A 22,503-nucleotide genomic window follows, 5' to 3' on the forward strand; every position below is an offset into this window, starting at 1 on the left:
AAACTTATGAATGAGTCGTGTTTTATTTATACAACTATTATTTTTCTATTCTGTTTGATTAATTAATTAAGTGAAGATGTTTCAAGGTAAGTGAGTTAGTTAGCATAATAACCTTATTAGCAATTGCATTTAGGTTGGTTGAGCCCTATAGTTGTTTACTCTGTCTTTATTCTGTGGGTGACTTAACTGTCTCTTTTCATTATTCTTCCCCTCTTTTTTGGTCTTAATAATTAATTTCCCTTCTATATCTCTCCCTCTTCCTACTTTTCTACTCTCTCACTATTTATAACCATATTTTTTCCCTTTCTCCTTTTCTCCCTTTCGCTTCCCCAAAAAACCAGACAAATATCGAAGCAAGGGGAACACGCGCATTCTTCTCTTTCCTTCTTCCACTTCCCAATTCTCTTGCCCTAGATTTTTCCCCTTTTCTCTGCATACCGATTATTGCCTCCTCGATTCCCCTTTCCCTTAGGTTTCCTCGATGGAGTCGGAGGATGACATGCACGACGCCAACGACATCGATTCCCTCGACGACGATTTCTACAGCGGCGAAACCGAGGATGCGCCCTTGGATTACTACAGCGATTACGACGATGAGGCCGATGATTACTTCGAAGACGCTGACAGGATTGAGTCTCGTCGCCCTGAGGTCCCTCCCTCTTCTATCTCTTCTGTTTTTGTTCAATGCCAGAATGTTGTCTATCTGGATCACTTTCATTTTTTGGTTTTTTTATATGGTTATAGTTTTTCGTTGCGAGGAATACACGGACGTAGATAAATTACTAGCCAATAAATATTGTTTTGGACTATAAAATGTCAAGTTTCTGAATTTGTGATTTTGGAAATTGAAATGTCGGTTTTCAATGATTTGTGTTTTGTGAGCTGATGTAGTATTTTTGTGATTTTGGAGAAGAAATTGATCGATGTTCTTCCTAGTTTCATGACTAATTAGGGAAATTGGGAGTGCTAGTTGTAGTTTTTGGGCTAGGTCAGTGTATTACGTGTTCCGTAATGGCGTGACAGAAATGTATGCCCAACTCTTCTTCACTGATGATTTTCTTCTTGTATATTGAGAGAAGAGGAGGTTGGTTTCAATGGTCAGATGATTTTGTTATTTCTAAGGTTATTTCCGGTCATATTCATGAAAAAAAATGCATTTTTTTTAAGTTTGTCCTTTCTTGGTTTGGCATGGATCGAGGCTGAGTTCTACAATCTCCAGTTCAAAAAGCTGTGTTATTACCTCTCTCTCTCTCTCTTTTCAATGATATATCAGTTTCCCACTAATTTTCAGATTTCGGTTTTCATTTCAGCAAAATTTCACCATTTTGAAGGAATCTGACATCAAACAAAGACAGGAAGAAGATGTCACTAGAGTAGCAACTGTTCTTTCCATATCAAGAATTTTTGCAAGCATACTACTTCGTTACTACAATTGGTAATTCAGTTTGTGTTAGTCCTCATTGGGGTACCTTCTTATTTTCTCTGTATTAACTGATCATACCCTCGATTGTTCGCAACGTTCATTTCTGCACTGCGTTTGTATATGTTAGATTTTCACTGTATTGTATATTAATATACTTAAGAGTTGGTGTTGCAGGAGTGTCAGTAGAGTGCATGATGCATGGTTTGCTGATGAAGAACAAGTCAGAAAAACAGTTGGTTTGTTGGAGAAGCCAATTGTCCAGCTTGATAATAATACTAAAGAGGTGAGATATGGATGGATGAGTTTTAAACCATGAAGCACAAATAGGTCCTTTTTGAAGTCTCAGTGTTAGACATGTTTGCAACACAAATAGTGCCCACATGTTTAAGACACTTTTCATTAGGTGGCCAGTTAGCTTTTGTTTTGTTTAGGCACCTAAGCGAACACCTTTGTCACTAATTTCACTAAGAAATTGTTACATTTTTTTAACTTTTAGAAAAGTCAGCTTAAGATACAACAGAAAATATTAAAAAATAATGTCTCTCAGTTTTTATTTTGGGTTAAGCTCATTATTTAATAAAATTGTAAAACTTAGTTAGTTGATGTTTGAGAAAGTAAGTATACCTCTTTTATAAGAGATTTCATATTGTTTATGGATTTTTATAAAGAGACCAAGTGCTTACATTGTAAAATGATGTCTCTTGATATTTTATTTGATGGCCGTTGTTATAGGAAAATGGTAATTATACAAGAATATACAAATATTATTTATCAATTTAGACCATTTTTTTGTTCATCCTGGTTATATTTCATTTCATTTGAGTATTGTTCTGTCTTCTCATGATGTGTGTGTATGATGCCCTTGTCTTATATTTTGGGAATTTGTTCTGTTGGGTTGGGATGTCTGTGTTGAGTCTAGTGGCCATGGCAGAGTCTGAGGCTATGAGCCTTATAGGTTTTAGAATTGGTCAATTAATTGTTGGATTTGATTTCATTTTCTCCTTTTTCTTCGGTTCTATTTGTATTTAATTCTTTTTCTTCATTTTTTCTGTGGCCAGCTTACTTGCGGTATCTGTTTTGAAAATTATCCTCGGGCTAGAATTGAAATGGCTTCCTGTGGTCATCCCTACTGTATCTCATGCTGGGAAGGTGCTTCTTGTGTGATATTACTCTGACCTTTTTGTGATCTCAGATATAATGTAGCATCTAGTGACAAAACGCATTTTGGCTTTGGTTGCAATTTTCCTTTTTTTTTTTATTTGTGTGAATGGGTGGGGGTAGTGGCAGGCAGCTTAGAAGATTTTCTGTATATATTGTTTAATGTCCTTTTGTTACCTTTTTTCTTTTTCTATCATATCACGATCTTCTGTGCTTTTTGAAATGCTAGGCTATATCAGCACATCCATTAGTGATGGTCCCGGATGTTTGATGCTGAGATGTCCTGATCCCACTTGTGGTGCTGCTGTTGGTCAAGATATGATTAGTCTTTTAAAATCTGATGAAGATAAGCAGAAATATGCACGTTATCTTCTTAGATCATACATTGAAGACAATAAGAAGGTGTGTCCTAGATATGGAATTATGAAGTTGATAGTGATAGTGAAGGGGATATTCGCTTTTTCTTTTGTACCACCGTTCCATTCAACTATGTTTTCCATGTTTTATTTTCATAACATGTTCACAATTGTGTCCATGTTGAATAAAGTGTTTGACGTATTTATGTTATTCTAGCTAAACACAAGAGCCTGATTATCTCAGCATTTATTTTTTTATGAAAAATCAGTTCAGAAGTTTTGGGTTGTTTGTTTAAATCTTTTTAGAAAAAAAAAAAAAAGCAGAATCTGAAAGAAAACTTAAATTTCTGTTTGTTTTGAGAAGCTGTTTAGTGTTGCTTCTGAAAAATGCTGTAGTTTCAAGTTTATAACTGCCTGTTCATGAAAAGTACGCTTTCTAGTTGTAACGGAATAGAAGAAAACTTCTGTTTTTTTGTAAAATCTCTTTTTTATATATTCCTGAAAGCACTTCCCAAAGGCTTAACAAGCGGACTTTAAATGTATAAATTATTTAATTAATGGTCCACTATTTATCTACTGTGATAATATTCAACTCTACTTTTCTTAATCATTATTAATATATATCTTCCAATGTATGACTGTCGTAATAATTTTATTGGTTTTCTATGTTCTGTCCAGTCCAAGTGGTGTCCTGCTCCAGGTTGTGAATATGCTGTCACTTTTGATGCTGGTAGTGGTGGGAATTACGATGTCTCTTGCCTCTGTTCATATAGTTTTTGTTGGAATGTAAGTTGTGTATAGATTTTTCAGATTTTCATAGTTTTTAATTTTATATTTTTTTCATTTAGCCAACTGACGTGTAATTGGATCTACAGTGCACTGAGGAGGCTCATCGTCCGGTAGACTGTGGGACTGTGGCAAAGTGGATTTTGAAGAACAGTGCAGAGTCTGAAAACATGAATTGGTAGAGATTTCTGAGAGTTTAGCTAAAAAATTTTAGTAGTTGAAATAATGTGATGCTCTCTAGAACTATAGATATCTAATTAAAAAAATATGGGCACTTTTAATGTAGAGTATTTTGAGGGGTGAAAATTGTCGCAAATTTTATACTTGAATCAGGTTATATGATGGCTAAGGGGTGTGATTCCTTCAATTGAAGGAGAGAAAGAAATAAAATGCAAAATAGTGTTTTGCTTAATATATATGGGTTTTCCTTGCAAATTCTCCAGAACAATTCATAATGTGTTGACTATTAGGAATTGGGATCATATATGGGTAATGATTAACCGGGATCATATATGGGTAATGACTAACGAACTGCAGAGACTCTCCTAATATCCACCTGTTCCGTGAGGTTAATGGTTAACCGTGCGTGTAACTGTGAATATCTGGCTCACAATAGTTGATGATATGATTGTGTTCAATTACCAATTTGTTGTGACAATAATGGTTAAATATGTTTCACAAATGGATAGTAGTTTTTTGAGGTTAGAAATGTGTAATGGTTGTTGACTTTGCCTCACAAGTTGTAAAGAATATTATTGTATACAGCTCTCAATTTGTGCTTGTGACACTAATGGTTAAATATGTCTCATATGTAGTTAATAATGTGTCGAGGTTATTGAAATGCCTAACTTTACCTCACAAGTGCTTGAAAGTAGACGAGTTTGTATGTGATTATAAACATGTACTTGTGATACTAATGGTTAAATAATCTTCTTCACAAGTGGTTAGTTGTGTATGAGGTTATTGGAATGTGTAATGGTTAAAGTGGTTAACTGTATGGGTAGACACTAGGTGGATAGTTTCCAATGGGATGAGAATATTTTTTCATCTCCTTCATGATCCTTGAATTTCTTCTATGTGCTATATTTATCTAACTAGTTAAGGATAAACTGGTGCTTTTTTGGGTATTTGAGACTTCATAGATTAAGCTTGCTGTTGATATGATGAATTTCAGGATACTTGCTAATTCAAAGCCATGTCCCAAGTGCAAGCGACCAATTGAGAAAAATCAAGGGTGCATGCACATGACTTGCACACCGCCCTGTAAATATGAGTTTTGCTGGTATGCATTCTCTTCCCTTTCCCCCCTTTATAATTAGCAAATTACATGCTTCATTCTTTTTCCCCTTCTTAGCATTCGACAATAAACGAGGGTATTTTGGATAGTTGGGACTTGAGAGATCCTATGCTTTCAGTTGATTGAATAAATTTAGGACACTTGCCAATTTAAAGCATTTTTTTTATGATCATTTTTGTTGAAGGTAAGATAAGGAAAAGAGTGGTGGCGTTTATTTTCTTCCCGGGGAAGAGATATAAATTTAAATAGTGAGGGGGACCTTGTTTTCAAATGGTTTGAGCATATATGAATTTAAAATATTTTATGTACACAGGCTGTGCCTTGGTGTATGGTCAGACCACGGTGAAAGAACTGGGGGTTTCTATGCTTGCAATCGCTATGAAACAGCTAAACAAGAAGGAGTGGTAAGGAACATAATAGTACTCTACTTCTCCCAATTCAGGTTTCAGCCTATAATTAGCTCACTGTTCCCTCCACATCTATTGGGATGATGGTATTTGCTTATGAGTTAAATTTTGTTGTGTGTAGTATGATGATACTGAAAGAAGAAGGGAAATGGCAAAGAATTCATTGGAGAGATACACACATTATTATGAGCGGTGGGCCAGCAATCAATCTGTATGCACCACTTACTGTTCAGTAGTTGCGTTTTAGGGATTTGACTTCAGCAATTTCTGAATTTATTCTTCCATAATTTATATTTTGCTTGTATTTCTGCAATCTTGAGAGCTAAATTATTAGTCCAATGTTATTTCAGTATGTTATGCTTTCTTTGTCATAATCTTTATATTATGTCCATGTTCGATTGGTGGATATTTAGATTACAAAAGAAACCTATTGATGTTATTTACCTAATTACTTAAGAAGGCTAGCTGGAAAATTTAAGTGGTTTATACTTTATATCTACGGACATTGATTTGTTCTCCATTATCTACTTTAAGCTGTATTCTGTAGTATTATTACTTTATCTGGGTATACGCATTGAAACCACAGAATATTTCTTTCGTGATTACAAGTATTAGTATAACAGTGCAATATGCTTTTTCTTGTGTACAGTCAAGGCAAAAAGCTCTTGCGGATCTGCAGCAGATGCAAACTGTTCATGTAAGTTATATATATCTGTCATCTTCTGGCATATTGTTCGTAAAAAAATTCTTAGAATGCATGTAATTTTTGGTACTTCACATTAGGTACGTTAGAATGTAATTTTTGGCAACTGAAAAAACATTGTTTGCACTTCTAATATACATGTTTTTATGAATATGCACTTTCTAACACAGTACTGTAAGCAGCTCACTTTTCCATGTCATAAGCCAAAATCTATCTAATATTTTTCTGTTATTGCAAAATCTTTTGTTCATAAGCCAAAAAGATTATATATTTGCTCACTAGTCTTCTCTCTATTTTTGGCTTGCAGATTGAGAAGCTTAGTGACATACAGTGTCAGCCTGAGTCACAGCTTAAGTTTATTACTGAGGCCTGGCTACAAGTAATTTATTGTCTTTTTAATGTTTTGTTCAGTTTGATTTGTAGTATTATTTAAAGCTTTAACTTGGTTTAGATTGTAAGATTAGACCAGTTCATCTGCCCGTGTCAGATAGTTTCAAATGCTTTAGCTAGTCATTGAACATTTCAACAATTTCCTGAAACTGGTGATTTTATGAGAACTTTTAGTGCTAGTAATCTTTTTACATTTTTCTTTGCTATTATTAGAACTGTAGGGAAATTCATTGTCAGCTGCCCCATTATTTCATAAAATTCATTTTGGGGGTGAAATAGATGGCTTCCTTCCTAGTAACTGTTTCATGTTTTCAGATAATCGAGTGTAGAAGAGTACTGAAGTGGACATACGCATATGGGTTCTACTTACCCGAGCATGAGCATGCGAAAAAACAGTTCTTTGAGTACTTACAAGGTATAATTTTTCACCTTGAATTTAATTATAAATGTTTGTTCTGATTCCTCCGTAAAAAATACTCAACTATAATTTATTTTCAGGTGAAGCAGAATCTGGGCTGGAGAGACTTCATCAATGTGCAGAAAAGGAACTTCAGCCATTCCTATGTGCTGATGAGCCATCTAGAGAGTTCAATGACTTTCGTACTAAACTAGCTGGATTGACTAGGTATATATTACATGTTTTGTTAAGCATTTGCCTTGAATTCAGGTTTTTATTTATTCATAATTCTGGTACATATGTTTTGACAGTGTAACTAGAAACTACTTTGAGAATTTAGTAAGGGCGTTAGAGAATGGTTTATCTGATGTGGATAGTAATGGAGCTTCCTTCAGCAGAGCAACGAGCTCAAAAAATGCTGCTGGGAGCAGTAAGAGTAGATCTGGAAGAGTAAAGGGAACTTTTCGAACCAGCATGTCCAGCAGAATGAATGATGATAGTCATTGGTGTTGCGAGCATTGTACCTATGCAAATGTGAAATCTGCCACCACATGCCAGATGTGCTATCAACAGCGTCGATGAAAACTCCGTTCAACATTTCAAACATTTGTGTCCTGCCCAATACCTTTTCACCAGAAGCTTTAATGGAGTTATTCCTCAGTTTGTCTTGACATATGCAGTCTCCGTTTTATGAGGCTCTTTAACTATGTGAACAGGATGAAATGAGTAAGGCAGAAGAAAAGTTACCCTCCTATTCAATACAGCCCCAATTTGATGTAAATAATGTTCTATCTTATTTACTTAACGAGGTTTTCTACTACAGCCATTTGTAACTGAACATCATAACACATGCTGGAGATGAACAACACAAATATGCTTGTTTGTGGCCACCCTTTCAGGTCGTCTCTTGGCAGCTTCCAAGATACCTAGGGTTACTCATGTGTAATAATCTGAGTTTGATAACATTCTAAGAAATGATCAGGGACTACAATAAATGTTATACAGTATCACTTTAAATTTATGCCACCTTTGCCAACTCTTGTGGCCGTCGTGTTTGATGTATGATGTCGATGTGGTACTACTGCTGCTTGTATTCCCTTTTATGTAGGACGAGTATAAATTGGTTAATCAAAACTGAATCGGTTTTTTACTTCCAAGTTAAACGGTTAAATGTGTGGACATTCTCTAATCTACTTTCAATTAAAAATTGGGTTAAACAACATCATAGAAAACTAATAGGTGCAGTTAAAAACATCAAACCAACCATCTTGAAAACGGGGCTAAACAATATCATTGAGAAAGATGCATATCAACCACCCTGTACAAAATTACACTAATAAACCCTACATATAGAAGTGCAATTATTTGCATCCTGGTCCAACCGATGGTCACCTCGGACAGTGGTTCCTATTTGTTGGGGGAATGGGGCCATTGTGAACAGCAAAACTAACAAAAAGACAGGGCCAAAGGCTAACGTGAAGAGCACTAATTTGACGTGGACTCTTAACGTGCATTTTTATGACTAATATTCCATCTGTCTAGGAGCTGATTCCTTGTCTTGATTTGTGAAACCTCCTCCTGACAGAGCACGGGGAAGAACCCTTCTGTATCAGAAATTAATACGGAGACCACTGATAACTCAACCAAACATCTATAGATATCCAACGCAACCACCGGTGCCAAAATCTCCTGGAATTGTTATCATTTTTGTATATTTTTCTCCTGTACTTAAAATTACATGATCAATTATATTATTATTATTATTATTATTATTATTATTGTTCACCGCTGAAGCTAGCTTCCCACAGTGGAACCAAAATTCACTATTCACCTAAACTATTAATTATTTTCATACATGTTTTCTCTAAAAAAAATGATACTTTAAGAAGACTGTGGAATGGAAAACTTTTTCAAATGATTGCAACCATCTCCAACAGGCTAGTTCATAATTAAAAAATCAAGAATTTTAAAATTGATTTTGGTGAAAACTTTGAAGTGGCAACTTATTTGTGAAAGATACATAATTTAAGAGAAGTTACTGTAGACTCTTCTTTCAGACTATTGTCATACCAAAGATGAAAACACAAAACTAAAGGTTTATTTAGGAAACAATTCAATTGAATCTAATCCACATTTTTTCAGTCCAATCATGTTCTTCCTTTGGTGTGTGTATTGGAAAGTTTAAAACTACATTTGGTGATTCCGAATGTCAGTTGTCTACGCCACTATAATGTGTTTGGATTCCCAGCTATATTGGAAAAGTAAAATAATCTATTAACTACACTGTCTTACATAACATGCAGTTCACCACACTGAACCGGGCTTCTCTACAACTCGGCACAAAGCATTACAAACATCAATTCATCACAAGGAAGCCAAATTCGGTGTGGTGAAATACATCTCATATAGTTGGCGTGGTCAATAAACTATTTGATGCACAAATATTTACTGTACTTCTGATATCATATCTAAAACTTTCATTGTTTTTACGCGCAATTGGAAAGTCTTCATGTATCTAACAAATGGAGGAAAAACTCAACACCAGCTCTAACCAAAATGTCACTATTTCTGCATTTCATTTCTTATAATGTCCCATTTCCAAGACAAATTCCAATATCAGTTGATGATTTTCTGATTTCCACAACAATTAACCAATGAAAAAAAAATGAAGTTAACAGAGATTACAACATGACAAGAGCTCATTTCTCTCTCCATGCCGGCTTCCATTGAGCAACCCAACTGTTCACAGCTCAAAATATCACAGAAGGTCGCTTAATATTTGATGTGATCCGAGTTTTAGGCCTGTTTCAGGAGGCATTAACTGAGAACTTTGGCCTACCCCTCATGAAATATAGCTGCTTTTTACGCTTTGGTAGGTGTGTCTTTAAACATCTTGAAGCTTAATGCATTCAGCAATGCTCTTGAATACTGCCGAGAGGCCATTTTCCAATCTCCTCCTGTCTTCATCATTGCCTTAAACTCTGCAAAACTGATTCTACCATCCTTCACCAAACAAAGCAAAAAGTTAGATGCAAAACCAAGGTTTAAGAAGGTATTATAATGTTTTACTTCATACCAGTTCTTACCTTATCCAAGTCAACATCATTTATAATGTCTTTGATCACTTGGTCGTTCATCACTTCCGACTCATCATCTGATAAGGCATCCTTCAACTCCTCGAACTCAACATATCCGGTCTGGTTCTTGTCAAAGTAACGGAATGCTTGAGTGAGATGCTCATCACCTTCGATCTTTTTGAGGTGAACACTCATCGTGATGAACTCCTCATAGTTAAGGGTGCCGTTTCCATCAGCATCCGCCTGTTGTCATGAGCAATATAGAAAAGGTTAAGAGAACTTTTTGTTTAGGTTATTATGAACTTTCAAAGAGTTATTGTGTTTTCTTATCTATGTATACGATCAGAGTTCTTCTCCCACACATTTCCATGCATGCATGCCTTTTGATTTAGATATTGAAAATAACAGAAGTGTTTATGCTGTTCTGATATATCACTTACAGCTTCCAGTAACATTTGAACTTCAGGATCAGGAATGGCGTGTCCAATCATTGAAAGGCCATCTTTGAGTTCTTCAAATGACAAGCTTCCATTTTTGTCCTTATCCATCATATCAAACATTTTCTTAAACGCTTCAATTTGTTCATCTGACAAGTTATCCGCTACCACCTGAGGACAACACCCATTTAGGTATGCAATGCTTCTTTAAATTTAAGGTAGCAAATATTACTGACCTATACTTAAAGAGGTATACTCTAAAACTTACTCTAAGAACCTTTCTTTTGAATCTGTTCATCAAGGAGAATTGCTTGATCCTCATTCTCACTTGGTCTCCAAGAGAAATAGTTCGACCATGCTCTCTGTTTTGTATCCAGGGATGATCTTTTCAAGGAACAACATAACTATCAGTACAGTTTTTCCATGTGATCAAATCAAACACAATGCATTGATTTTACTGAAAACAGAATTATTTTTTGCTTGAAATCTGAAACACATACCAAGAACTTCTTGAACTGTTATCCGTGTGAATGGACTTGGATCAAGCATGCGCTTAACTAGATGTTTTGCTTCATCGGAAACTTTAGGCCAAGGATCTCTTGTGAAATCTACTTTACCCTTAATGATAGCTTGTGCAATCCCTTCCTCGGTTTCTGCAATAATAATCCCATCATCAGAAGGAACTCCATGAAACAATTAAACTTTCTGAAAGGGGACTTTGACTTTATATTTTCTTGCTTAGTTCACATGCATGAATCAAAACGGGACCTACCTGCCCAAAAGGGTGGAACTCCACAAAGTAAAATATAAAGAATTACACCAGTGCTCCAGACATCAATTTCTTGTCCATAGTTTCGTCTTAAAACCTCTGGAGCCATGTAATAAGGGCTTCCAACAATTTCACTGAATCGTTCACCTGTCACCAAATGGCAAAGTTTGGTTATTTATTTTGTTTAATATTAACAGTGAAAAAGGGCCATGCAATAATGATATATAGTAGTAGTAGTACTCAGTAAACTTCACCTGGCACATAGAAGGTAGAAAGGCCAAAATCAATAGATTTCAATGCTGCAGCCTCGTTTGTATCTGCAAATAAGAAATTTTCAGGTTTCAAGTCCCTGTGTATTACTCCGTGCTCATGACACACCTGCAAAATGTACCCAAAAAATGTTTATACTAATGAAGATAAACGGGAAAAAGAAATAAGATCGCAAGTTCTTGTTATAGCCTCCAAGAAAGAAAGAAAAAACAAAAAAACAGTTCCATTTCCATGTCCATCGGAATGCAAAAAACCCAGATTCAGAAAAAAAAGACAAGATAGAAAAGAACGAACCTTGCAGACTTCAAGTATGGTTTTGGCAACATTAGCAGCAGCACGCTCGGTGTAATGGCCCTTAGCAACAATCCTATCAAAGAGTTCGCCACCTTCACAGAGTTCCATGACGAGGTAAACGGCGTCTCTGTCCTCATAAGCCTCCTTGAAGGCCACAATGTTGGGGTGCCGAGGCAAGTGCCTCATGATCTGAACCTCTCTTCTCACATCTTCCACGTCAATCTCCGTTCTCAGCTTCGTCTTCGCTATCTTCTTGCACGCAAACGCTTCGCCACTCACTAAATCCACCACGCGGTGAGTCACGCCGAACTCGCCGCGACCCAGCTCCTTCCCGAACTGATATTTATCGAATATGTTCCCCGGACTCGGGTTCGCCACCACATTCAGCGGACGCGCCGTCACGCTGGACCTAGGCGCCACCACGCTGGACCTCCGCGTGGTCTGTTCGGTCCCGTTGTTCCCGTGGCCGTGTCCGTGCGTTCGCGGCGACGTGGGCTTGCTCGGGTGCTTGGCCCTCTTGCGTGTCCTCACGCCTTGCGTTGAAATGCAGCTTCCCATGGATGATAGGTTTCAATAACTCGAACAACGTTGCTTTAAAAGAATGAAAAACAAAGAAAAAAAAAACGTTGTTGCGGAAAATGTTCGGTTTTGGATTATACAATAGGAATGAATGATAGAAAAGAAAAACAGCAATATGGTATGTGTTTTACGTAATAATGTATGATAATCCAAAGGGGTTGTTGATGATTTTGAGTTACTTTGTGTTACCCAATCTCCATGGGAAGACAAGAGGAACGTAGGAGATTGGGAATTGTAAATTGCAAATGGTGAGAAATGGAGATTAGGAATGAGAAGGAATGCTATATTTGGATTTGGGTTGATTTATGAGTTGGAAATTTGGGAACACTTAGTTGGACCCGCCATTTTCTTAGGGCTGTTATTTCTTTTTCGCGTTTTTGGTCAAGGAAGGAAATGCATGCAAAATTACTACGTACAACGGAATATTCTCTTCCAGGTTGTTGTTCTATGCACGTCATTTTCATCACTAGTTTACCAAAAATAAGTAAGATATGTGGGAAACTAATGAAGAATTTTTTATTATTAATGAGATGGAAAATGGATTCAATAATTAGACTTAGAGAATTAATTTTTATTGACTATTTTTCTACTACATCTAATAATTTTACGTTATTTAAAAATAAATGTTAAAGATAATTTAAATAAATTTTTTCCATTTAAATGTCTGCAATAATTTTTAAAGACAAAACTATAAAAGAGTTTTAGATTATGATGGAGGCAATATCTTAAATGTAAAGACTTTTTTAGAAGATATCAAGGAAATTCGACATCAAAGATATCAAGGAAATTCGACATCAATGAGCAGTGAACAAGTTTATATAAAAAATATTAATATTATTTTCAACTCAAAATCTTAAAACAATTACGTTATATTTGAATTCTTCTACATATACATACACACACACACACACACACATATATATATATATATATATATATATATATATATATATATATATATATATATATATATATATATATATATATATACATGCATGCATACATATATTTAGGCAACTATTTAAGTGATAACCAATCCTTAAACTTTTAGGATTCTTTCCTTATTTTATACCATTCTCATCCAAGTTGTCATTAGGATTACTAGTTTATGATACTACTCTGACATTTTTTTAGGACAGACATAAGGAGATTCACTATCAATGAGTTGTGAACAATTCCATATAAGAAACTAGCATGCCCCTTTCAAACTAATTAATCTTACAGAAATAGGTTTATATAGGTCCTAATACTTATATACTACTCATTTTTTTATTAGTACGAGACTTCTAACTCACCTTACAATTCCTAACAATCTTTCCTTCCAGTATTTAGTGTTAATCAACCTTTAAGCTTTTAGGATTTTTCACCTACTTTATACCACACTTGCTCGAGCCATCATCAGGATTAACTACAGACTATAATATCATTGGGAGTTTTTTTTTCTAGGGAAGACATAAGAAGATTTGATACTAATAAGTCATGAGTACGCCCATATAATAGATGAGGACACTACTTTCAATTCAAAATCTTAAAACAATGAGGTGATGGGTTTTTCTACTTCTATATTGTTTATTTTAATTAGTTTTACCTAATATGAGACTTCTTACTCACCTTGAATTTCCTACATTGAATGTGTTGATTGACCTTAGAGATGGTATCTCAATGATTTCAACAAATTTGAGGTTCGTTTCCTACTGATTGACCCCAACAATGTTTTCTCAACAATTTCAATGGGTTTGAGGTTCATTCTCTTAGTCCTCAACTAGAGGAATTGAAAAGTGATTCCAAAGATGAATCTTTATTATACTTAGGTCTTGATTAAGGGATTTATTTCGGTATACCCAATAGTCACACATCACTTAAGAATCGAGATTAAGAACACAATTTAAATATTCCTTTTTCCTCCAACCCTTCAAGACACCTCAGATGCAATGTTAATGTTATCCCAATGGATTTGGTGTAGACCCTTCAATTCTATGAGGGAACTTAGTAATTTGTATTTTGTGATACCCTAGCATGTGAAGCGCGAAACTCAAATTTTTTTGGCCAATGCTTTGGTTGGTGTTGAACTTCCAACATCACAGTATAAGTAGAAGACAATGTTTTCCTCTTATACTTTTTTAATCAAGGGACACACAATAATTTCACATCGTTTAGAAGTTGAGACTAAAGACACAATTTAAATACACTTACCTCTTTCAAACCTCTCACTCACCTTTTTAAGGAAAAAATCGTGAAAGAGTTCTATTTTCAAAAGTGGACAAATCTCAAATACAATGGTTAGTACTAATAATGTTATCTCAATGAACTTGGTGTCGGTCATTGAATTCTTCAGCAAAGTAACTTAATTGTTTGTACTTTTTGAATTTTTTTTTCTCTTTCTTCATTCAAATTATGAAACTTTGTTATTTATTCTTTTATAGAAGAAGGCTGAAGCACCCAAACTTGAAGTTGAACCGTAAAAAAAACTCTCTCAAAAGAAATCTCAAGTGTCAAGCACCAAAAAATCAGTATTACATGAATTCATTTTGCACGATTCTTTCTTTGCGCTTAGTTTTTTCCATCTTGTTTTTCCTTTTTTTTTTCAGAGTCCTATATATATGACTTCACGTTGTACACTTAAAATATAGAAAATAATAATCTCTTCTTGTTTAATGCCTTTTTGCTGCTCATCTTGTTCTGTGTAAACCATATTTTCTAATATGGCAACAAAACTCTTCTTTTTGAAGAACACACACTTTGTTTCCTTTTCTTCTTATTCTTTTCTTGTTGCTTTCTTGTTTTTCAGACATGGAAAAAGAAGAACCAATGCACAGTCTTCTTTATTTTATCAACTCGACCATTGTTTTGGTTTCTCCAAGTTCTTGATTTTATCAACTACCATTCTTGGAGTATATTCATAATCACTTTCCAATAGAACATTGTGAAATTCATCCATTGGATAAACACATAAGGGATCGAGCCAAAATATTTCTAACTCATCCATATACTACTTCATTTTTGTAAAAGAATCAATAATACACATCTCACCTTGATTTAGTAAAGCAACTTCCATTTGGAAGTTAGAGATTCGGAGAATATATCTTACGAATATTTGGTTTTCAAATCGTTCCATATGTCAAATCTTCAAATTTTTGAAGCTTTAGGGTTTAGAGCTTAGTTATAAAAGATAATTTTTTTTAATTAATTTACACTGAAAATATTAGTGATTTTGTTTAAGCTATGAATTAAAATGTATGTATGCTTTATAAGGAATAATTAAGTAGTGGAGAAATATTATCATTCTTTCAATGAAAAAATAATAATCTCATTATCAAAACTAAATGATCAAATAGGAAGTAATAAATTAATATAATATTACTAAACTTTCCATCATTTTAAATAACTTTGAGTTTATTCTAAATAAAAAACAGTGGTTAAGAAAAAAATTCCTTATAAATATTATTCATTTGATAAAAAGTAATAATTAGTGATTTATGAATACTTCACACCAATAACCAATATATAAAATATTTAGTGTGAAATTTCAAAAAATCGTAAACCATATTTCCTTCCGATGTCAAAAATCTTTAGCTGCCATGAAAAAATATGTTTGTGCCTCATTTATCTATAAACTATCTATAAAACAATACTTAATCATCTGTTACATGAAAATTATTCCAAATGAAACTATAAATTATTTAAAATTACATAATAATTTTTAAAATTAAGAGGGAAAACGTATACATGAGAAAACAAAAAGTTCATTGGGTGTAATGACAATTGTTATTTTCCTTTTGAGGCTTTTGGACAAAAACATGTAAATCAATTAGAAAATAATATTCTGTCCATGTTGGTTCTATGCACCTGATTCAGTGCCTATGTTATGACGGTGCTTTTGGTCGTTATTGGATGGCCAAAATTTATTTTATTTTGGATTTTGATTAACAATAAATAAATAAAAATAAATAAAGCACTAAAAAAGAGGAAAATCAATACCACTAATTTTTTTATTTGAATTAACTACAGAAAAAAAAAATAGAAAATACAAAATTAGAGAGGAAAAAAAGTTAAAAACAACAAAAAAGCAGAGGATAACAATAAAAAATATATAAATATATTCCTAGTTTATAATATATATATATATATATATATATATATATATATATATATATATATATATATATAAATAAAACGATAGTTTGATTTTATATCTTGTAAAAAAGTTTCTGTTTTTAGTCTTCTAAAATTGAAAATTACTATCTTTTATATTTAGTATTACGTGACATTTATTAAAGAATTATGAGTAAAAACTTTTTAGTGTATCAAAATAAATAATTACTATTATAATTTGTAACTCTATATAATATATCAAAATATATATGATGTTTTAGTATATACATTTGTATCCTAATTATCACTTTATTATTTTGTTTTCTCCTATAAAGAGAGGGACTGAGAAATGGACTGTGAATTCAAATCCTGTATAAACAGAAACAAACTGTTAATAACTAACTTTTACTGATAAATGTTGTTTGTAGAAAAAAGATGGGAGAAGTCACTGCCCCTTGTGAACTTGAAGTGAAAAATTAAAATTAAAATAATGAAATGGAAAATGGTCTGATCATATTCTTCAAGAATTAATTAATGGCCAACAATGAGTGGACCATTAAATTCACCAATGGTTAGTGAGAACACAAAATTCCAAACTTTTCTCAGTGCTTTGTTTTTTGGTTGAATTTCTAATACTACAGTGCAAGTAAAAGACAGTGTTCTACCTTTTCATCTTTACTATTTAAGTACTGTGCTGTATTCTGTCTGGGCATTTTCTTTCACCCAAAATTTTCTTTTTTTCATTTCTCTTTCTCTCAAAATCCCTTTCTTTGATCAAACTCATAACATGTGGTGTGGTTTCCAGAGTAGAAGCAAGGTAATGATATAGAAGCAGTTTTTTTTCTTCCATATGATGTTTTTTTCACCATGCCTGCATCTGTCACAGGTTATAGTTTTCTGTCATCAAATTAAAATCCAAAGGCTAAAATCATTGCCTCCCTAAAAAGTTGCTTCTGAGTGGCTTATGATTTTCTTTCTATCTGATAATGTCTATTGGTAGCTTTGATCCTTTTTTTTTTGTCTGTTAATTTATTTACATGAATGCGTTTATCAGCCAAAATATTTAGTTCCAACACAGCCATATAAGCTTAGATCTTAGGTAACACAGCAGATTAGGCACAATTAGTTTGTGAATTATTTTCCAAATATCACACTCTTCAATTCAATGTAATTACACTATTGGGATGTTTCTGTTCCTTTAACTTCGTGAGTTTGTTTAACTACTAGATTTAGTTAATGTTTGTAAAGAGTGTTATCCTTTAACCTTGAACCTTTTCTTGACTTTTCTCTTTCCTTTGTGATTTTAAAACAAAAATGTATCCTCAAAGGGCAATCTCTGATTAGTCCAATTTAGCAGTGAGTGACTGTTGTTAACAAGAGCTACTACAATGAGTTTGACTGGAACTGTGAATGATGCAACTGCTACAAATTCTCCTTGTGGCTTCTCTGAGACTAATTGTGGATCTTCATCTAACAACAGTTCCACTCATATTTGCATCAACTGTGACTTCAGCTATGATGATTCTTTACTCTCTCATGAAAGTGAAGACTCTGAGTGGATCTCAGATTCAAAGTCTAATCATGGATTGTCATCTGAGAACCCTTTAACTCCTCTGAGCACCAATGGAATAATACAGTGTGTCAGATCAGAAGATAATATTTCAGTGGAGCATCTTTTAGAAATTGAAGACATTCAAGAGTTTAGTACTGATGGACCACTTTTTTGGCCATATGAAGGGAAATTCAGCTGGAGTTTTGAGGAATCTGGAAGCCCGTTTTGCATCTCACCAAGGGGAGGGCTTGTGTTTGGTTCTAGATCAATGACACCAAGGATAAAGGAAAGTAGTGAGAAAGGCCATGAAAGTATATGCAGGGTATCATGTGCACAAAAGATGAATGGTGAGATAGTAACTCCACCAGAGTTGAATGATGAGAAAGTTGCATTTAAAGGCACAAAAGATGACAACAAAGTGTTATGTGTTGACAAGACTCTGGTTAATGAGGATCATGAGTCAGATTATTATGACCTTCTATTGGTTAGAAAAGATTTTTGTTTGGATGAAGAAGAGCCTGAGATTTCAATTGAGACACTGGTGGGGCTGAAGGAGTTTGATGGACGTGAAGGGCTTGATTCAGAGTTTAATGGTGATGTGTTCATGTTGGAGGAAGCTTGATATTAAATATCAGAATGACCGAGTTACCATCACTTTTTCATAAGTCCCTGCCATTTTTGAATTGTTTTGGTAGAATACACATACCTTAGTGCAGTTCATTTAAGAAGATATTTTTAAAATGTATCGGTTCATTTCTCAAAGTACAATTGTATCAGTTCATTTAATACAATATTTAAAAATGATTACAAAATTATAACTCTTAGCTTAGTTGTTAAACTAATAAATCATTTAAAATAAATAAAATAGGAAAAGGAACAATATTTTGTAAGTACTTTTGGAATTGTTTTTAATAAAAGTCTCAACAAGCCTTGCATTGGAAAGAGCTGGTAAGGTATTGCCATTGTTTCCAAAAATCCTTCCCTTAAACTATTTTTATGTGCTTCTTGGATTTAACATATCCAGCTTAAAAATATATTTCAAACCTGGCTGCACCAGATTTGAATTTCAAACACATAACAAACTAGCGGATTCATGAAGTAACTAAGATTGAATTCAAGGAGATAACACAAACACTCAACGTAATATACCCAATTAACATTTCACAAATGAAATTTCAAAACACTGACCGAAATTAATTTATGGAAAGCCTCTCATAATATACATGTTAATTTTCATTTTCTAAATAGAGTTCATGGAGATACTAATTTCAGTTTTTTCTTTTATTTTTCTGTTCTAAAAGGAACTTACGGAAAAATTCTTTCACACATGTTCTTAATCTACTATATTTTCATTTTCTAGATACTAAATGACCAATACTTCAACAAACTGGCTTCTGCAACCAAAACTTGAATGAACCTAATTACATTGACGATAAGTAAAACAGTCAAATACGAAAAGAAGGTGACTTTAAGCCCCGCATATTGTAAGAAGATGGGAGCATCAAGTCAAGGAAACACCTTTTGTGCAATATAACTTCTGCTACCTTACGTATTCCAACAGGTATGGTGAACAATAAGCAACTATAGGGAGACTTTTTACAAAAATCATCAATTACTATGAGTGACCTGGCCTGATTGGGTTTTCTGTCAATCTTCTCCAAACCATCCTCCCACAATGAACCACGGTCAAGATAGCAGTGAAATAAAGAAGAGGAATGCCAACAGCGCAACCACCAGGCGCCAAATTCACCAGTGTCTGAATAAGGAAACAGCAAGCCAAAGAAAACAGTGTAGTTTAAGCATTAATTGATGGCAAAAATCATAAAAGAACAGTTACATTCCAAAATATCAATTCATAAATATAATTCACAGTATATACAGGAGACCTTTTAATATTACAGTTTTCATGTTTTCTGAAACCTACTAAAATTCAAGCAGACAGGCACCACTAGTGAAAGATGGATGGTTACTAGTTACAGTTGTAAATTTTAGGGTAAAAATATAATCCAAAGAGTGAGATTTTACCACCATTCCTGCAACAATGTGAACAATGGGAACAAAATACGTATCCACTTTGTTCCCCTCTGTATACCCATTAAATGCGATGACCATTGAGAATGTGTGGATTGTGACAAATGCAAGAGCAATTGTTGCTGCAATGTATATAGAAAACGGTGAGCTAATTGCAGAAGTTAATATTAAAAATCAGAGCTATTGCTGTTTATATATAAAATTTGAGACTTATTGGGAGAAAAACGATATCAAAGATTCTCACGAGGCAAACCTAATCCAAACTCTATATAAACTCAGATCAATGATATGAATATGCAATAAATCCTTAGATGGCAAAGTTTTCAAAAGTTTGAAGCTGTAAATCCCACACTATTCATATACATGCATACAACAACCAGCGGTGGGAAAACTCACCAGAAAGAAGGAAAAATGGAACTTTTGAACACCTGTCAACAAAATATGTTGCTGGACCAAATGCAGGAGTTAATAGGCTGATGCAGAAGAACACGGCATGGGCAACACCATGACCCAACCCACCAGCTGTGAAACAAAACCAAAATACATTTTACTAAAAAATCACAGTTTATCATTCATAATCTAGATCATATACCAAAAGGAAAATATCTTTTTTCAATAGCATCTTAACAAGTTATTCATTTTATCAAACAACTAAATTAAATCAAGGATCCAGTTAATCGCCAAAACAAAGAGACTATCATCAAGGTTAAATCCAGCAGCTGACAAAACCAAATAGCTAATAAACTAATCAAAAGTTGATCAAACAAATGCAATCTTCATGGGCATGAAAGCCCCCATATTATTACCCAGAGCAATCAGCATCTTATCTGTCAGGAGAAGATGTGGTTTTGATACTCTGTCAGCAAAGGCATCTAACATGTCTTCTAACCTCCTACAAAATATCAAAAGGAAAATAAAATAGAATAAATAATCCATACACAAAAGGCAAAAGCAACATTGTTATAGCAGATCAAATAAAACACTTCGTACAAAATGGTCAGCAAGGTTAAATTATATTGTCAAATAGTTTCCAAAAGCATCAAATAACAGCAAGGTTAAATTATAAACTCTGCGTTTATATCCAAAACTATTTTCCTTTTAGTCCCTGCAACACAGTTGTTCACAATTTCGCTCTTACAGTTTATTAAAGTTATAAGAGTATCACAATTTTTTCACATAGGGACCAAAGCAAAATCGGTAGGGAGATCAAAATATAGAATCCTTAATGTAGGAAGGAACTAAAATAATGACTAATTTTTTCACGTACATTCTAAAATGAAAAAAACAGTGTCAGTTTTTTCATATAAGACTAAAATGTAGATTGCTATGCTATCATTTATATATAAAGGGACTAAAATGAAAAACGGTGTAAGCTGTAGGAACCATGTTTTTAATTTAACCTAACAACAATATCATAGCATTGGAGAAGAAAACAACAAGAATATAAGCTTACTTGTATATTTTCCAGAAGAACAGCCTCAGACCTTCTTGAAAAGCAACAGATGAGAATATAAGAATTCCAAAAGGCCACCAAGCGGTTGTATTGAGGGGCAAAAACCCCCTCCATATTCCAGACAGCACAATCAAACTAATAAGCCACAACAGTGTACTGCATTCACAAATTAAATCAACACAGCAAAATTTCATAAGAATCACACATAAATATTTCATTTGAAGCCAATAGACTAATCATAAAACCCTAGTTCGCAATGAAGAGTAACTAATGAAGCAAACAGTGACATGGCGAGGGTGAATTGCAAAATTGTAGGACACAGCGTTTGTGGTTTGGTGAGATCGATGAAAAGAAAGGGAGCGTGCGTACCTGGAGAGAACAGTGAGAATGAGGAAGGGCTTTTTGGAAATGACGGAAATGAAGAGGGAGAGAGAGGGCCCTAACGCTACCAGAGCGTAACCGATTCCTGCTGCTACCGTCATCTCTCTCTCTCTCAAAGGAACAGAATCCGAGAAGTCACCAAACACTTCCCAAACTCCTCTGCTCAGCTCCTCCACTCGATGAACACCGAGTCACTCATCTTCTGATCCGAATCGCTATTCGGGTCGGTTACCAAAGATCATTTCACTGTTGGGCCTGACTCAGTATACATCTGGGCTAAATCATGAACAATGAAACCCATAATAGCATGTACTCATACTAGCTCTGAAATTAGTACATGATTAGATTATATTTAATTTTTCTATAGTTAATTCCTATTAAGATGACAAATAATTATTTTCAATTTTTCATTATGAACGATGGCATTATGAACTATGACATTTTAGAGTTCAAGGAAAAAAAATAAAAGAATGTAAAATATGGAGGATCACATTACAAAAATCACATTTTATGATAGATAAACAAACTATATCTATTATATAGAAAAATCTAAATAAATACATGAATTCATAGTTTCACACCATTTTTTTTTCCTTGCAAAGGAGATCATCTGATAAAAAAAAAACACTCATTTAAATAATTGTTAATATT

At 34.0% G+C, this 22,503-nt stretch overlaps 4 protein-coding genes across 5 annotated transcripts; 2 read left to right on the forward strand and 2 right to left on the reverse strand.

The window, feature by feature from the left end:
* The first annotated feature begins 269 nt into the window (after nucleotides 1-269).
* Nucleotides 270-7,979, forward strand: LOC114169349 (probable E3 ubiquitin-protein ligase ARI7). The gene is made up of 15 exons (XM_028054476.1): nucleotides 270-649; nucleotides 1,311-1,435; nucleotides 1,598-1,706; nucleotides 2,482-2,572; nucleotides 2,811-2,983; nucleotides 3,616-3,723; nucleotides 3,813-3,901; nucleotides 4,898-5,005; nucleotides 5,334-5,424; nucleotides 5,549-5,638; nucleotides 6,077-6,124; nucleotides 6,438-6,509; nucleotides 6,836-6,935; nucleotides 7,019-7,145; nucleotides 7,229-7,979. The coding sequence occupies exons 1-15, from the start codon at nucleotides 482-484 to the stop codon at nucleotides 7,497-7,499; spliced, it is 1,770 nt and encodes a 589-aa protein (XP_027910277.1). The 5' UTR covers nucleotides 270-481; the 3' UTR covers nucleotides 7,500-7,979.
* A 1,462-nt stretch (nucleotides 7,980-9,441) lies between these two features.
* Nucleotides 9,442-12,596, reverse strand: LOC114169144 (calcium-dependent protein kinase 24). The gene is made up of 8 exons (XM_028054183.1): nucleotides 11,765-12,596; nucleotides 11,455-11,578; nucleotides 11,204-11,347; nucleotides 10,932-11,084; nucleotides 10,700-10,815; nucleotides 10,435-10,602; nucleotides 10,004-10,237; nucleotides 9,442-9,920 (listed from the first exon to the last, which is right to left on the reverse strand). The coding sequence occupies exons 1-8, from the start codon at nucleotides 12,320-12,322 to the stop codon at nucleotides 9,780-9,782; spliced, it is 1,638 nt and encodes a 545-aa protein (XP_027909984.1). The 5' UTR covers nucleotides 12,323-12,596; the 3' UTR covers nucleotides 9,442-9,779.
* Nucleotides 12,597-17,146: 4,550 nt separating this feature from the next.
* LOC114170577 lies at nucleotides 17,147-18,758 on the forward strand. 2 transcript variants are annotated; one of them, XM_028056084.1, is made up of 2 exons: nucleotides 17,147-17,252; nucleotides 17,764-18,758. In XM_028056084.1, exon 2 carries the CDS (start codon nucleotides 17,824-17,826, stop codon nucleotides 18,607-18,609), a length of 786 nt encoding a protein of 261 aa, XP_027911885.1. In that variant the 5' UTR covers nucleotides 17,147-17,252; nucleotides 17,764-17,823; the 3' UTR covers nucleotides 18,610-18,758. The 2 variants fall into 2 exon arrangements, with proteins under 2 accessions (XP_027911885.1, XP_027911886.1); XM_028056085.1 differs by having other exon boundaries at nucleotides 17,793-18,758.
* Nucleotides 18,759-19,320: 562 nt separating this feature from the next.
* LOC114168682 (gamma-secretase subunit APH1-like) lies at nucleotides 19,321-22,099 on the reverse strand. The gene is made up of 6 exons (XM_028053587.1): nucleotides 21,841-22,099; nucleotides 21,472-21,627; nucleotides 20,825-20,910; nucleotides 20,415-20,540; nucleotides 20,013-20,140; nucleotides 19,321-19,743 (listed from the first exon to the last, which is right to left on the reverse strand). The coding sequence occupies exons 1-6, from the start codon at nucleotides 21,951-21,953 to the stop codon at nucleotides 19,603-19,605; spliced, it is 750 nt and encodes a 249-aa protein (XP_027909388.1). The 5' UTR covers nucleotides 21,954-22,099; the 3' UTR covers nucleotides 19,321-19,602.
* Between the last annotated feature and the right edge of the window lie 404 nt (nucleotides 22,100-22,503).

This window comes from Vigna unguiculata, chromosome 11 (assembly GCF_004118075.2).
Source record: "Vigna unguiculata cultivar IT97K-499-35 chromosome 11, ASM411807v1, whole genome shotgun sequence".
Classification (NCBI taxonomy): Eukaryota; Viridiplantae; Streptophyta; class Magnoliopsida; order Fabales; family Fabaceae; genus Vigna; species Vigna unguiculata.

Coding starts and splice junctions, on each gene's coding strand:
- LOC114170577 (XM_028056084.1), top strand. CDS start 17,824: ATGAGTTTGACTGGAACTGTGAATGATGCAACTGCTACAAATTCTCCT.
- LOC114168682 (XM_028053587.1), bottom strand. CDS start 21,953: ATGACGGTAGCAGCAGGAATCGGTTACGCTCTGGTAGCGTTAGGGCCC. Junction 21,628..21,840: donor ATTCTCACTGTTCTCTCCAG/GTACGCACGCTC, acceptor TTGTGAATGCAG/TACACTGTTGTGGCTTATTA. Junction 20,911..21,471: donor TTCTTCTGGAAAATATACAA/GTAAGCTTATAT, acceptor GATATTTTGTAG/GAGGTTAGAAGACATGTTAG.
- LOC114169349 (XM_028054476.1), top strand. CDS start 482: ATGGAGTCGGAGGATGACATGCACGACGCCAACGACATCGATTCCCTC. Junction 5,639..6,076: donor GGTGGGCCAGCAATCAATCT/GTATGCACCACT, acceptor TCTTGTGTACAG/TCAAGGCAAAAAGCTCTTGC. Junction 7,146..7,228: donor AAACTAGCTGGATTGACTAG/GTATATATTACA, acceptor ATGTTTTGACAG/TGTAACTAGAAACTACTTTG.
- LOC114169144 (XM_028054183.1), bottom strand. CDS start 12,322: ATGGGAAGCTGCATTTCAACGCAAGGCGTGAGGACACGCAAGAGGGCC. Junction 10,238..10,434: donor TTCAAATGTTACTGGAAGCT/GTAAGTGATATA, acceptor TCATGACAACAG/GCGGATGCTGATGGAAACGG. Junction 9,921..10,003: donor ATGATGTTGACTTGGATAAG/GTAAGAACTGGT, acceptor TGTTTGGTGAAG/GATGGTAGAATCAGTTTTGC.